General features: G+C 40.1%; 1 protein-coding gene across 2 annotated transcripts in view; it reads right to left on the minus strand.

Moving 5' to 3' along the window:
• Positions 1-3,134: 3,134 nt before the first annotated feature.
• Positions 3,135-14,456, minus strand: part of aff2 (AF4/FMR2 family, member 2) — a 199,190-nt gene continuing 187,868 nt past the window's right edge. For both annotated transcript variants that reach the window (XM_084718806.1, XM_084718804.1), the window contains exons 22-26: positions 12,242-12,313; positions 10,328-10,421; positions 8,955-9,007; positions 5,917-6,140; positions 3,135-4,088 (exon numbers count right to left, since the gene is read on the minus strand). In XM_084718806.1, coding sequence (XP_084574932.1) covers positions 3,967-4,088; positions 5,917-6,140; positions 8,955-9,007; positions 10,328-10,421; positions 12,242-12,313 — 565 coding nt within the window. In that variant the 3' untranslated portion in view covers positions 3,135-3,966. The remainder of the gene's footprint in view (positions 4,089-5,916; positions 6,141-8,954; positions 9,008-10,327; positions 10,422-12,241; positions 12,314-14,456) is intronic.

Consider the following 14,456-nt stretch of genomic DNA (forward strand, 5'->3'; position numbering starts at 1 on the left):
GAGGTGGTAGGTTGATTATTATTTTATTTTTTTACCTTTGGACAAACCAAACTCACCATGTCCCTGTTTCCAGTCTTTATGCGATGCTAAGCTATCAGGCTGCTAGCTGTAGCGTACAAAACAGAGAGTGGCATCAATCATCTTATCTTACTCTCTCTAAGAAGGCAAATAAGTGTATTTCTATAATGTTGAACTTTTCCTGTTAAGTGACTGGATGTTCTGTTATTACCTCCATCAGACTGTTAGCCTCGATTTAGTGTTGTGCATTTGAAGCAGCTCTGAATTTTCAGGTGATGTAGAACATTCACGCTGTTGATGACTATGTGACAGAAATACACTGACTGTTTTTTTTTTCTTTTTCAAAATGGACACAAGTAGTTCTTGGTCTGAAGCTATCATTTATTGCATGCGATGGTTTAAAGTTTTTCAGGCATTTCAGACAAACCCATACTTGCTCAAATCATCAAGAAAAACAAAAACAGCAACTGATGCAAATTTGACACGTTAAATCACACATTTTTCTTAAAGCCAAACCCTGGTGTCGTCATAAACGCCAGTAAAAAGCTTGTGGAAACATTTGAGTTTACGAAAAACAATCTCATATTTATACCAATATGGTATGGAAAATCATTTAGATTAATTCTTTGTTCTTAAATAAATAGAGCAATTCCCACTGGACACAAATAGAGGCACTTGAGTTTCTTTTTTTTGTCAAAGTGAAAATTACTTTTCACATCCGCATTGTCTTCCATACACATTCAGCGATGGTCAAATGATCCAAAACTTAAAAACTCATGCTTGATGTGCTGGATTGACACAGACCATGGAAAATAATCCCGATTTCCAGTCTTAATTGCACATGTAAAAACACTTTCAATAAGGTCTCCTTTTGTTTTTACATGCCACAAAGGGTTAAAAATCAGATTATGTTTGGTCCTATGTAAATACAGCCATAGCCTGTGCATGGACACACAGTCAAACACATTCTCTCATACGCACACTCACATAGATACCCTATTTTCTTGTTTCCCTTCTACATTCATTCACATTAAATCATTCACAAGACACTAAAAAAACAAAACAAACACTGTTGTCAGGAGTTACAGTCTGTACATTATGGTACACAAACATCATTATTGTCCAGTCAGGTAATGATTTAAATAGACTTGACAATCGGCTGTACACGTATACACACTAACAACACAACACGACGAATGTTGGGAAACGACTACAAGATATCCAATGGATGATTTGATCTCATTAAGCGTGGTACAAAGTCGCTGCTGATGCACAGATTTTCTGACATCAGGGCAGAAAAGCCGGTGTGAGATTTTCACCCTGTTTACTTGATCTGCTGCACGCCGGTGGGGGCTTAATTAGAGCCAAATCATACTGAGTCTTGTAGTTTTTTCCCCCCCGTAAGTGTTTGACACCTTAGTGGGCGGGTTAGTGTGGGAAATAGAACTGAGGGGAGTTTTTACCAAAGCCCCATAACCAGTAAGAGAAGAACCAGACAAATGCCTTTTTTCCTGAAGGAAGAAAGCCCTCGTTTGTAGGACCAGTGAATTGAGTGCTTGTTCTGCTGAGCTGTTAACTCCCTGGACTGCAACTCGACCAGGTCTAATAATCCTCAGTCTAGTTGGACACATCTTAATGTTAGGGTTATCTTGATTGGATTGCACTGAGAGGCTCAGCATCTGAGACCCTACAGCTTCTATTCAAACAAACCACTGATCAAGGTCACATGTGACTGGACAGACCGAGGTTATGCTGATACTCAGAGATGTATTTGAAGCTTGAAAAATGTCAGTGTCACTGCATTAACAAGTATTGCTGGGTATCAAACCTCAATACCTTTTTGGACCAAAATCTGTCTATTACAACAAATATAAAAATCTGTCAAGTATGAAAAGCAGGCCTCACATGCCTGGTAAAATACATAATCTTATTCATTTATTCTTTGATTAGATAGTTCCTAATCTAAATCAAAAATTCGCAATTTTTTTATTCAGGCAAAACCACTTAATTCGAAAATCTTTGTCTTCTTTAGCTAACTGACACTTACTAAGCCCGGCCACTTTTTGCCCCATGCTTCTATAACAGCCGAGCAAGCTTGGTACGTCGTAGAAGCTTTCTTGTGTCCTATACTGCATCTATGTTTGGGTGGGGGGCACATTTTGAAGATAGTTGAAAGATTTTACTGGAGCACCTATGAAAGTGACATTTATATGGTCACATCTTCAGTTAGCAAAATGCTAGTAGCCTAACAGTTGACATATCTTAGCTTGGTAGTTACAGTTTCGTTTACATGAGCTAACTTAAGATGTGACTATACAATATGTCACTTTTGCAGGTCCCCCAGCAACATCTTATAACCATCTTCAAAATGTGATTTTTTTTCAACATAGACAAGTCCAGCACACAGCAACAGAGGAGGAGAAAGTTGATGGAAGTTTCTAAAGGGGTGGGATTTAGGAGGAGTCAACGGAAAAGTGAAAAGGGGTTTGTAGAAAAGGATATTTATATTTCTTTAGGTATTGCTTTGGTAATTGGTACCAAAACTCAGGAATAATATTGGTACATTACAACAGAAAGGTTTAAAACAGTTAAGTGCCACTTTTTAGAGACAGGCGAGGGCATTAGAATAAATTTGGATAACCTCATTCCTTGTGGATAATCAGAAGATAATCTGAAATTAGGAAGGAAATCCAGATTTAAAATTGTAACTTTTAAGATTTCACTTCTGATTGGTTTAGCGACACTGATGGTGACGCTAAGACCATCTTAATAATACTCATCTAGTACATGTGTATGCTGTTCAGTCCAGCACAGGAGTGGCGGACCCCGCCACTGACAATGCAAATTACAGGCAACTAATGAGAGTAAATTCATTTAAATTCACAATATGTAAGTTATGCCACTAACATCAAAATAATAACAAATGACGTTGCGGTAGTAATGTGGAATCATGGCGTCATCATTGTTAAACAACCACCACTGCCAATGAAAATCTATCCGACAACTCATTCTAAAGCGTAACTTGTTACGTATCATATCTTTAATGGGTGTAGCAGAGTAAATGCCAGCCATAAATTGTATCAAATATTGATATATTGAGTTTGATGAGACTAAATTCGTAAAGATTATAACGTGAAATTCAACTGACTTTTCAGCAGTCTTTCTTCAGAATCCATTATGTATTAACATATGTTGTTAAATCACCGAAAGAATACACAACAGTGACAGCTGCTTCTAGCTTCTTACTGAAACAGAAGCAGAGGACTAACTTCAGCCTCCGTCAGCTGAGTTCTAGTGGTTGTAGCCGAGCCTCTTTACTTCACCAGCATGGTCCTTATCTAATGGATCGGACCCGTACTCCACTTGGATCGATACCAGCCTGAGGCTTTAATTCTTGTCCCAATCACGGACACATTTCTAGGCCACTGCTGGAGCAGATGAGCCTCTGTTGAGCTACCTCCAGCCTCCTTAATCACATCAGCCTCTCACATATCTCTTTGAAAATGATCCTGCCTTGGTAAAAATTCTTTACCTCTCCTCTCTGGTTCTTATTTCTATTCAGGGACACACGGAGGTTTGTAACATCTATTGTCCCTTCAGGAATTTAAGCTACTTGCTCTGATTTACAGTTGCAGTCGCTCCAAAAAAGCAGCGTCAGCCACCTTTTTAATATGTTAATTTATATTGTGTGATTCACATTGAAATTCCCAAACTTAGTTACTGTTCAGGCCTAATTGCAGGTGAATTTCAGCCCAATTAATCCACCCAGTCTATGTCGTTACATTACCGTGGGTGGTGTCGGGTCATTTGAAGGATCCCGGCGGGAACTGAAGCATCGTCTGGAGTCTCATCTCACTTGTTATCCCAGTTCTAGCTCCCGGGCCCATTTCTGTTTTTTTCTTTTTTTTTTCCTTGTTTTTTTTCCAAATTTTGGCTCCGGTCCAGTCCTTAGAGCAGGTGAGCCTCTATGCGGAGCCAGTGCAGTCCCTGTCTGATGTATCGGACTAGCTCAGTCATGCTGCTCTGCTGACTCAACGGCTCCATCACCGAGTCCAGCTCCTGGAAGAACTCTACAGGAGGGTGAGAGAGACACAGTTACTAACGGTTACTCGATCTGCTGCTGCGTGTGCTGAAAGGAAACACATGAATACAGTCTGTGTTTTTTCTGATGGTGCTGTGAGCTTCAAGAGGGAAAAGTCAGGTCAGCCGTTCATCCATATCCTTGGTTGACAACACTTCACACAAATTACTTTGCTTTTTTTCTGCTTTTTGTTGGACAGAAAACTGACTAATGAAATGAGTAAAGGTCCTTTTATTATGAAAATGCGACCCTAACTTTGCTTTGCTTTATTTGTTGCCTCAGGCAGTATGACAGTTAGCTTAACATGCTAATTAGCTTAACATAATGTTTGGTTTATTTGGTGGCTCAGGCACCACGAGGGTTAGCTTAACATGTTAGCATACTAGTTAACATGGTAGCTAAAAATCGTTGTTTGGCTGCATGCTGCCAATTGTAGCAACATGCTAGTTAGCTTGACATGTTAGCTGGCTGATAGGTAGCACGTTGTTAGCTGATGATGGTAGCTGGTTATATTGTGGCAATTCTACTGAATCAGATATACAGTAGCCATTTTTGCATATAGCCTAATTATTAAGCAAATATGAAGTAAACTTTTGAAATATTTTGTTGAAAACTTTAATTAGGGATGTTTCCATCAGCTGGTTTTGAGTGAATAAACAAGGCTAGGCAAGGCAAGGCCTAGTTTAGTGCTAACTTGGCTGTTTAGGTTAAGCTATGAAACAGAGTAGAAGTACTAGCAGAGAAGAGATCAGGGATGAAAAACAAAACCAGCTGCTTGTCAGCCACCAATAAACCTCAAAGAAGAAGAAACAAAACCAGTTGCCTTGGCCATCTATGAGACTTTTGTTTCAGTTGGGCAAGTTGTAGTCAATGCTAAGAGTGAAAACAGATTTTTTTTTTTCTTCTTCCTTCTTTCAAAGTGGAAACAGCTGATCAGTTGTGAGTTAGATGTTTGTTAGGTCAGGACTTATTCAGAAAGTTTGTTTCCATGTACCATAAAGTGCATTAACCACTTCTTTTTTAAAAAAAGGCAAAAACCATCTCAAATGAGCGTAAAAATGTTTTTGCAATGTAGAGGAAGTTTTTCTGGGTTTTGCTGTTCTATTATTTCAAATGTGATATCTCAAAATATGCATGAAAATGCGCTGAATGAAAGGTAGGTAATGGCGATTGGACAACTGAGTGGGCCATGGCATTCATATAAATTTTCCAATCAAACCAGTTGGGTCAGCCACTGCAGATTAGCCCAAGCAGATATGATATGTATAAAGCCGGGTCGAATATTTTCTATTTGTTTAGGTAAGGATAGGATTTACGGACACTTTAAAGGTGCATTAGGAGCAGATAAGCAGGGACTATTTAATCTCTGACTCTACTGGTTCTAAACGTGAGGAAAACTCCCATTTTCCTCTCCTCCCCATAAGATTTCTGTCTGCAGAATGTATGCACAGAATATCTGTCTGTCTGCACGGGGTCTTTTATTTTGAAAATCAACTGGATTTTCTGTGTTTGACTTTTTGTCCGTTTGACCTCAGAAATAGACTTGGTTCATATTGAAGCAGAGTGGAGTGCAGAGCAGCTTCTAGTATGTACCAAGGTGCCGCTGGTGGAATCACAAGCATTGTGTAAAATGGCTGCAATCAGCTCAGGCTGACATGACGCAGCCGCGCTTGGTGGAATTTAGCTCTAAGACACAGCAGTTTTGTGCAGTATAAGCAGTGACACACTGTGGAAGAAATTGGCAGAACTAGCGAAACTTACTGAACAGACCTTTGGTAATAAACAAAAATGATGTACAGTCATTTTTGTAGTCTTACCTTGGCTATCAGTGGCCAGTCTGTCAGACGTCTCCCAGTGTTCATAGCTCCGCAGGATGTTGTTGGTGATGTTGACGTGACTGGCAGCCATGTGGTGAATCCGTTGGGGAATGGCCACGTTTCCTGACGAGCTGGGGGCACCTCCAGATCCTCCTACTCCTCCACCTCCTCCATTGCTGGCCGGGGAGGGGCTGAGTGAGAGGGGAGACGGAGTCCCGTTGACCCTGGAGAATACAGAGAGGCAGTGAGTCCCACCAAGTGACACCGAGAGGATTAAACAGGATGTATGTGTGCCGGAACGGCCTCTGAGTTACTTGATGACAAGCAAAGAGGAAAGTGTGAACTAAAGTCTGTCAGCCAAGTGTTTAGTTGTTACATATTTTCCAAACAGACTTACTGGCGTCAAAAATGTGTCTGCCAAATACTGTCTTCATTAGTTTTCTATTTTTAAAGATAAGCCCACACAGGACTTCGGAAGGAGGAAAAACAGAGCTGCGCTGAACTCAATGGATCGAACGGTTTAGTTTTTAACAGCACTGACCACGTCCAACATGACAGCTGGTTGTGGTCAGGTGAAAGTCTGCTGCACTTTTAACCACTACGCACACCACCATGCAGCTGTGGTATATGTTTGGGTTTATAGTACAACAGTACATCACAGCCGCACTGGGTGCAAAAAAGCATGTTTGGGAACGACTGAGCTCAGGGGTCCTTGGCCTGAAATACATTGAAAATCCCTGTTCTAGAGAAAGGTGGCATCTTCAAATGTCCTATGTCTTCCAAACAATAGTCCCAAAATATTTAAAACAACCAGCTAAGCTAATATTTATAATGACGCACATTAAAGCTACTACAAGGAGCTTTTGGATTTTGGAGGTACCAGTAGACAAAGGTGGTAGGGTTTCCTCCGCCATAATAACAGTACAACATCAAAAATAAAATTATCTAAAGAAAATCTCCTCCTTTTTTAACTGGCAGACACTAACTAACCAAAAAAGTCACTACCTGGATTTAACTAAGCAAACAGACAAGAGCCTTCCATTGAATAAATACTGCAGTGATTAATATGTTTCAGCTGCAGCAAGTAGCTTCTGATTTCTTAAACAACCTTGTCAGAAGACATATCCTGTGGTTGTGGAAAAGATGTTACTCTGTTTCAGAAGGGTCAAATTATTGGCCTGCATCAAGCAAAGAAAACAACTAAGGAGGTTGATGAAACTACTAAAACTGGGTTAAGAACTGTCCAACACATTACGAAGACCTGGAAGGATAGCGGTGAACCATCATCTTCTAGGAAGAAATGTCTTGAATGATCACGATCAGAGATCACTTAAACGTTTGGTGAAATCAAATTGAAAAAAAGTCAACAAGTAGAACTCACTGCTATGTTTAATAGTGAAAGTAAGAGGATTTCCAAACACACAATGTGAAGAGAACTGAAGGGATTGGGACTAAACAGGTGTGTAGCCTTAAGGAAACCTCTTATCAGTGAGGCTAATTGGAAAAAAAGGCTTCAATTTGGTAGGGAGCATAAAGATTGGACTCTGGAGCAATTGAAAACAGTCATGGGGTCTGATGAGTCAAGATTTACTCTGATCCAGAGTGATGGGGGCATCAGGGTAAGAAGAGAGGTGGATGAAGTGATTCACCCATCATGCCTTGCACCTACTGTACAAGCCTGTGGGGGCAGTGTTATAATCTGGGGTTGCTTCAGTTGCTCAGGTCGAGGTTCAGCAACGTTACGTGCCCAAAAAATGAGGTCAGCTCACTACCTGAATATACTGAATGACCAGGTTTTTCCACCAATGGATTTTTTCTTCCCTGATGGCACGGACATATTCCAAGATCACAATACCAGGATTCATCTGGCTCAAATTGTGAAAGAGTGGTTCAGGGAGCATGAGGCATCATTTTCACACATGGATTGTCCACCACAGAGTCCAGACTTTAACCCCATTCAGAATCTTTGGGATGTGCAGGAGAAGACTTTACGCAGTGGTCCGACTCTCCCATCATCAATACAAGATCTTGGTGAAAACCTAATGCAGCTCTGGACAGAAATAAATGTTGTGACATTGCATAAGCTTATCGAAACAATGCCATGGCAGATGGGTGTCGTAATCAAAGCTAAAGGCGGTCCAACTAAATATTACAGTGTGTGGCTTTTTTTTTTTTGGCCAGGCAGTGTATGAGTCACTGTAACTTTGCCTGGGAAAATGTAAACACAGACTTGTTTCATGTGATTTCAAGGAGAATCCGACCTGACAACAGACATTAAGAACGACTATGGAGAAATATCCGATCTGCTCGTGTATGATCTCCTTAGCTTATATAGGTCTTATAAAGGCATCAGTATTAAACTGGAACCATTGCATAACAAATTAAAAACTCCTTGCAGTACTTTTTAATTAAAGTAAACGTGTCTTTTGTTTTGGCTTTGACTTTGTAAGGAACTATATCAAACACAATAAGGGAGTAATCCTTCCAGGCCTTGAGGCTATAAAGAGTGTTACAGGTGAGAGTGTGTGTAGTGTTTCTGACATTCACTGTATAGTAACATCAGTCATTCTGTACAAACTGCTCCCCCTGCCTCACACAGCTGGGTGTGTGGCTCTGGCAGTGATGTAATGTCTGTGATGTGGCCTTGACCCTCGCCGACCCAACGACTTGTGCCTGATTCAGTGCTGCATATACACACAACCGCGCACACACACACTGAGCTCCAGTCCTGCTGTTGTGCAGCGTCAGAGCTGTCCAAACTCATTAGCTTCACATCCACAGCTCCTCCACCCCTCTCCTCCTCCATCCATCATCACTCCTTCTCAGCCGGCACTCAGCAGCCCCTCCAGTCTTCTCCTCCTCACATCTACAACAAATCAATCCCTTTATTTGCTTCCTGAGGGGTTTGTTTGAGGAAGTGGCTGTCAGGGGCGGCACGGTATTTTGCAGCAAAGCCCGGGTGAATTATACTTTCTCAATTATCTATCTGGATGAAGGGGGGTGATACTGAATGATCGTGTGTGTGTCTGTATACTCACTTCCCATTGGTTCTCCAGGGAGAAGGTGCTTGGTGGGAACTCTTGGCTGAATTCTGGGTCATAAAAAGACACATTTATTAAAACATGTTTTTTATTGTTTACAGTATCTGCTAACAGGAAAGACAGACTGGAGAGTGAAGACAGAGACATGAAAAAGTGCAGCAGATGTCATATTTTTCAGATTATGTCCATCAAATTCGAAGCTACAGCCAAAATATAGTTAGCTTAGCTCAGCATAAAGACTGGAAACGGGGAAACAGCTAGCCTGGCTCTGTCTGAAGTTAACAAAATCTACCTACCAGTGCCTCTAAGTAAAGGATAATACCCAAAAATGTGTTCCTTAATTAATGGATGATGTCTTCAAAACACTGAACTCTTTCTCCATCTCTGTGTATTTATTGGTTTCACGAGGTCAGCAAACATTAATAAACATTGCTGTAAACGCCTCAGTGTTAGCTAAAAGCCTACAATTAGCCACGTGATTAAATACAAGGCATGAAAGCTGAAGTAACTGGATTCATTTTGAAGAAATTACCTTTAAACAAGTTTAAAATAAAAATTATGATACAGTAGGTTTAAGTATAAAGTGACTCATATCTGTTGTTGTATATTTTAAATTCAAACCCTTAATTTAATCAACTATTGTAAACAAAAGCATCAGATAAACAGTCAAAATATAACTTGAGCCAAACCCCAGTGAGCCATCAATTTGCCCCATACAGTATGTGTAATTTCTGAACATTAAATTGTTGTAATGTTCCTCAGTGACAAGCACTTAAAACCCACATTAAAGTGTCATGTGGATAAGTATATTACAGAAGTGGTGAGACTGTTTTTGTGGCGTTTCTCTTTTAACATGAACTGCTCCCAGTGATCTCTGGTATTTTTTTTTTCCCTCTCTGTCAGCACATACTGTATGTACACAGCCGGCGCACACATCCACAGCTAAACCCCCAGTCAGTCCCTTTGCACAAATCCAATCCCATCAATGCAAATGCGGCACTGTGATAATGACATCCTCAGTAATTAATTAAACTAAACATAATTAATCAAAACAAGCACATTAAACCCTAACAATCCACTGTGATGATTGATGGAGCTAATTAATACATTAATATCAAAGAGAAAGAATGGATTTTAATAACGTCATGCAAAATTAATGCACAGGCACCATGAAAATGAATATGAAATGTATTTGAGGGATTGTAATTAGCTTTTCATGTTTTTCAACCACAGAGGGAGAAAATGAGCGAGAGGGGAAGGAAATAAAGTCCATGTCCAAGTGTGTGTGTGTGTGTGCATTTGTGTGATCTGTGCGTGCGAGCTTGATCTGTGCGTGTGTGTGTGTGTGTGTGTGTGTGTGTGTGTGTTACCTTGAAGTACTCCATGAGCGACCGTGAGTACTTGACAGCGTGGTCTTTCTTCAGATGGAACATCCTCAGATACAGCAGAGACAGACAGCGGTTACTATGGAAACAAAACCATTAGAAGGCAGATGAAACCTCTGTACAAATTCCCTTTAAAGCTCCATCCTCAATATTATTTTCATGTCATCCGCACAAAATGCAGCCGGACTTCAAACACGCCCCGCAAGTCCTCGCGGATTAAGAAGAACTTCAGTGAAGAGAAGTGTGTGGGAAATGTAGAGTACTACTATAAGATAAGATAAAACCCACATCTTTGCTTCGGAATTGTAAATTGGTGCACAAAGATAGGCCTAAAAAAATTACCCTGAAAATACTTTTGGGTAACTGAAAAAAGAAGACAAAGGTTTTAGTGTTTTTAGCAGATTCAATTCAAGAAGCACTTGTAAGAACAGATTGATTTTTAAGAGGCACGAGTAAGTGATTTAAAAGAATTTGTCACCTTTACCAATTTTCTCTTTGTCAGAATTGTCGTGCAAGTCATGCACTGATTGTCTCCACATGAGAAAAATGCTTTGACACGTTTGACTCAAGAATTATAGTGAATTTGTCAAACTGAATTTGGAGTTTCCTGCTTCACAGTCTTCGCAAAGGTCGCTGTTAGGTCTTTGCATTAGAACTGCAACGATTAATCAATTAGTTGTCCGCTATTAAATTAATTACAGAATATTTTGATATTCCATTAAGCATTTTGAGTCAAATTCTCTGACTGCAGCTTCTCAAATGTGAATATTTTCTGGTTTCTTTACTCCTCCATGAAAGCAAAATATTTGAATATCTGTGAGTTGTAGACAAAACAAGACATTTAAGGGCATCACTTTGGGCTTTGGGAAACACTGATCAACATTTTTCACTATTTTCTGACATTTTATGGACCAAACTGATCAACTGCAGCTACAACTATTGACACTTTCATCTGCTGACTTCAGACAGCAGGAAGAAAGAACTGTCAGGTTTTGTGAATGAAATGTATCCGCAAATAGAAAAGAACAGGAAGTCTTACAGGAGTTTTGGGGTGTTGATTATGCTAACAGTGACGTCTCATGAACACAGCTATTCCTGTAAATTGGTAATTTGTGGAGTAAATCTCACACAGATAAATGATTTAGATTAAAGGGCAACCTCAAATTTTCCAGGTTTTTCGAATTGAAACTTCTCAGTTTGATCTTAAAACGTACATACTTTGATCAAAATTTGACTGTTTGAATTTGAATACTGTATATAAGTAATACTACTGAGAAGCCACAGAATGATATAAAAAAACAAAACAAAAAAGAAATAATGGACTAATAATTGATGTTCTGAAACCCACCAGTTTATACGAATGCAGGGAAACAAGAGTGTATAGCAATGGCTTTTCTGACTTTTTTCTTGGAGCTGCATAAAATTTGCAGCTTCTTAAATTATGAATGAGAATAGTGATAGCGAGTTACTTGCTATAGTTGCATTTCTGGTGTGGGTTAAATGCTAAACACACAATAAAACACAATGCAAGTTTATGGGATGGACGATCCCACCTCTTTTGCAATTTTTCCCGTCTTTGCCTGGAGCACTTCCATCATTTAGAGGAGCTGCTGTCATCTCTAATGACTGTAGAGAACACCAACTATTGAGACAGGCTGACGAAAATGCTGCACTTCTTGGCTCGTGTCATACAGACACGGCTGTTCCTGATGAGGTGACCTTGCGTTCTAAAACCAGCCACGAGCGACGCCATCAACTGGCTTGAGCCAAGCTGAGGCGGGCCAGTTCACACCGCTGAGTCAGGAAGTTTTTGTCTGGTCAAAATGCACCTAAAATTCTGGCTACTACACCTGCTGTAGTTTGTACACACACACGCAAACACAAAAAGAAGAATCGTACCACAGCACGGCGAGTTTCTTCTCAGCGACAGTGGCTGAGTGGCTGGTGAAGTTCTTCAACCTCATGGCATACCTGCAGGGGAGAGACGCTCATTACTCATCTGCTGACATTTCCACTGATTTATGAACGTGAAATGAAAACACTTTATTTCTCTCATGGAGGTAAATACATGTATACTCAAGGTTAGTTTTTAATTAGAACATCAAGGTTAAAATCATTCATTGAGCTGCACTTTCTCAACATAAAGAATATAAAACACGTTTAATTCCTTCAGCTCGCTGACAGGCAGCATCCGCCCTGCTGAAGTGCCCTCAGGCAAGACAAGCCGCAGGTCGACTTTACGTGACCCGGTGAAAGGATTCACTTCTACTTTGGTTATTGATTAGGCGTTTAAAGAAATGCTGTCGGGGTTATGTGCTCACAGTGACCCCGTGTGATTGCTTAGCAAGGCGTTTCATCAGTCAGAATGAGATTCAGCAGTGACAGGTGAATCAGGGGAGAGGAGTTACACCTTTATACTTTATTGATCTCTGCAGGAAAACCCTCGTGCTTCTCTCCTCAGGGAGGTCAAAGGTCAGAGTCACAGATCAGCCGGTGGCGCTTCGGTGTCTTGCTCAAGGACACTTCAGCGGGATGGATGAGCGCAAACAGGAGGGCTTGAACCTGAGTCCTTCAGTTAAAACACTGGCTCCCTCTACGGGAACCTGCTGTCACAGCCCGCCTGCTCTCGGAGGGAGCAGTCATTTGTTACTCTCAGTTTTTCTCTTTTAAAGTTGCACTTAGTGACTTCACATACGGGCGGCTCCGAAAGGCTGGAAAACAGCCGAGATCCTGTATTGCGACGCTTATTAAACTGCGCTCATTAGCAGCCCTGCAGGTCTGTGAGGCTGCAGACAGAAAAGGCAAAAAAAATTATGATGCCGGAGAGTCCAGACGTTTGTGAATACAGCGCTGGCTTCATGCTAATTAGAGTTTAGTTCTTACTCAAAAGCTCAAGTCTTGATTTGTCATTTTCTGTGGGCAGAGAGGTGACCATACAGTATAACAGCAACCGCTGAATATTATTAAAGCTAATTGGTTGGACTGATAAGAGAGGTGTAATTTCTCACACATGGATCTAGGATAATGTTTCCTGAAAGGTTTGGTAGTAATTAAAAGGAAATAGAGACAATGTTCGGTGACATGGCACATGGTAAGTAGGCACAGTTTTTGGTGAAGAACCACAGTATATAATAGCTCCAGAGTTGGGTAGAGTTCATAAGCATCTGATTTCCAGAGAATTTTCATTGAATTAGCTGCTAAAGATGAAAAAATGAATACAGGATCAATTTAAACTACCTTCAATATTCGTTTAATCTTGTTTTTAATGTTTGCTGAACTGACCTGGTTGCAGTGGCCGACAGTAATGAAGTACATTTACTTTAGTACTGTACTTAAGTAAATTTTTTGAGTATCTGTACTTTACTTGAATATTTGTTTTATTGGAAACTTAGGACTTTCACTCCACTAGACATCAAAGACAAATATTGTTCTTTAGACTCCACTACATTTCTAGAAAGGTTGTTGTTGCTCATTACTTTTAGTCTAATCATAGCTTTGAAGTCAGCTGTTGCTGTTTTTTAGTTTCTAAAATGCAACTGGCCGCACGCTGTGTTCCTCACAGAAGGAAACCAATCACAGTACCCGCTCTCAACTGGGACTGATGTGGAAGCAGAAATACATCATCCAGGCGCTCTAACAAGAGCGAGCAAGCTCTGCCTCTTTCATTCAGAAAAACTCAGCAATGGTGACAGCAGGAGAAAGACAAAATTAAATCTCAAGATATTATTATAATTTAAAAAACGAGAAATAATTTCAGGTGAAAAATACCACATAATTAATGTATATACTGCCTCTGAATCCAGAAAGAAATCTCAGTTATTTAACAGACTTGGAGAACTCCTCACAGTCAGCTTCAATCTAGTTTTATGCAGTGATTTTAATACAATTAGGTCAGAAAATGACAACAGCTGTTCAGCATTTCTATGCTGAAGTTTTTATAGGTGTTTCTATAGGCTTTGTGTAGCAGAGTGGTTCTACAAACAGGTCAGTGCATCATTAGATGGTTTCAGAGTTACAAGCTTCTGTAAATGCCTCGTGAAAAAAATACAGCATGTATTGATATTAGAAAATGTACTTTGTAATTTGTATTTTTGAATAGTATTCTAGAACTGTA

This window comes from Lutjanus erythropterus, chromosome 5, assembly GCF_056507025.1.
Source record: "Lutjanus erythropterus isolate fLutEry1 chromosome 5, fLutEry1.hap2, whole genome shotgun sequence".
NCBI lineage: Eukaryota > Metazoa > Chordata > Actinopteri > Lutjaniformes > Lutjanidae > Lutjanus > Lutjanus erythropterus.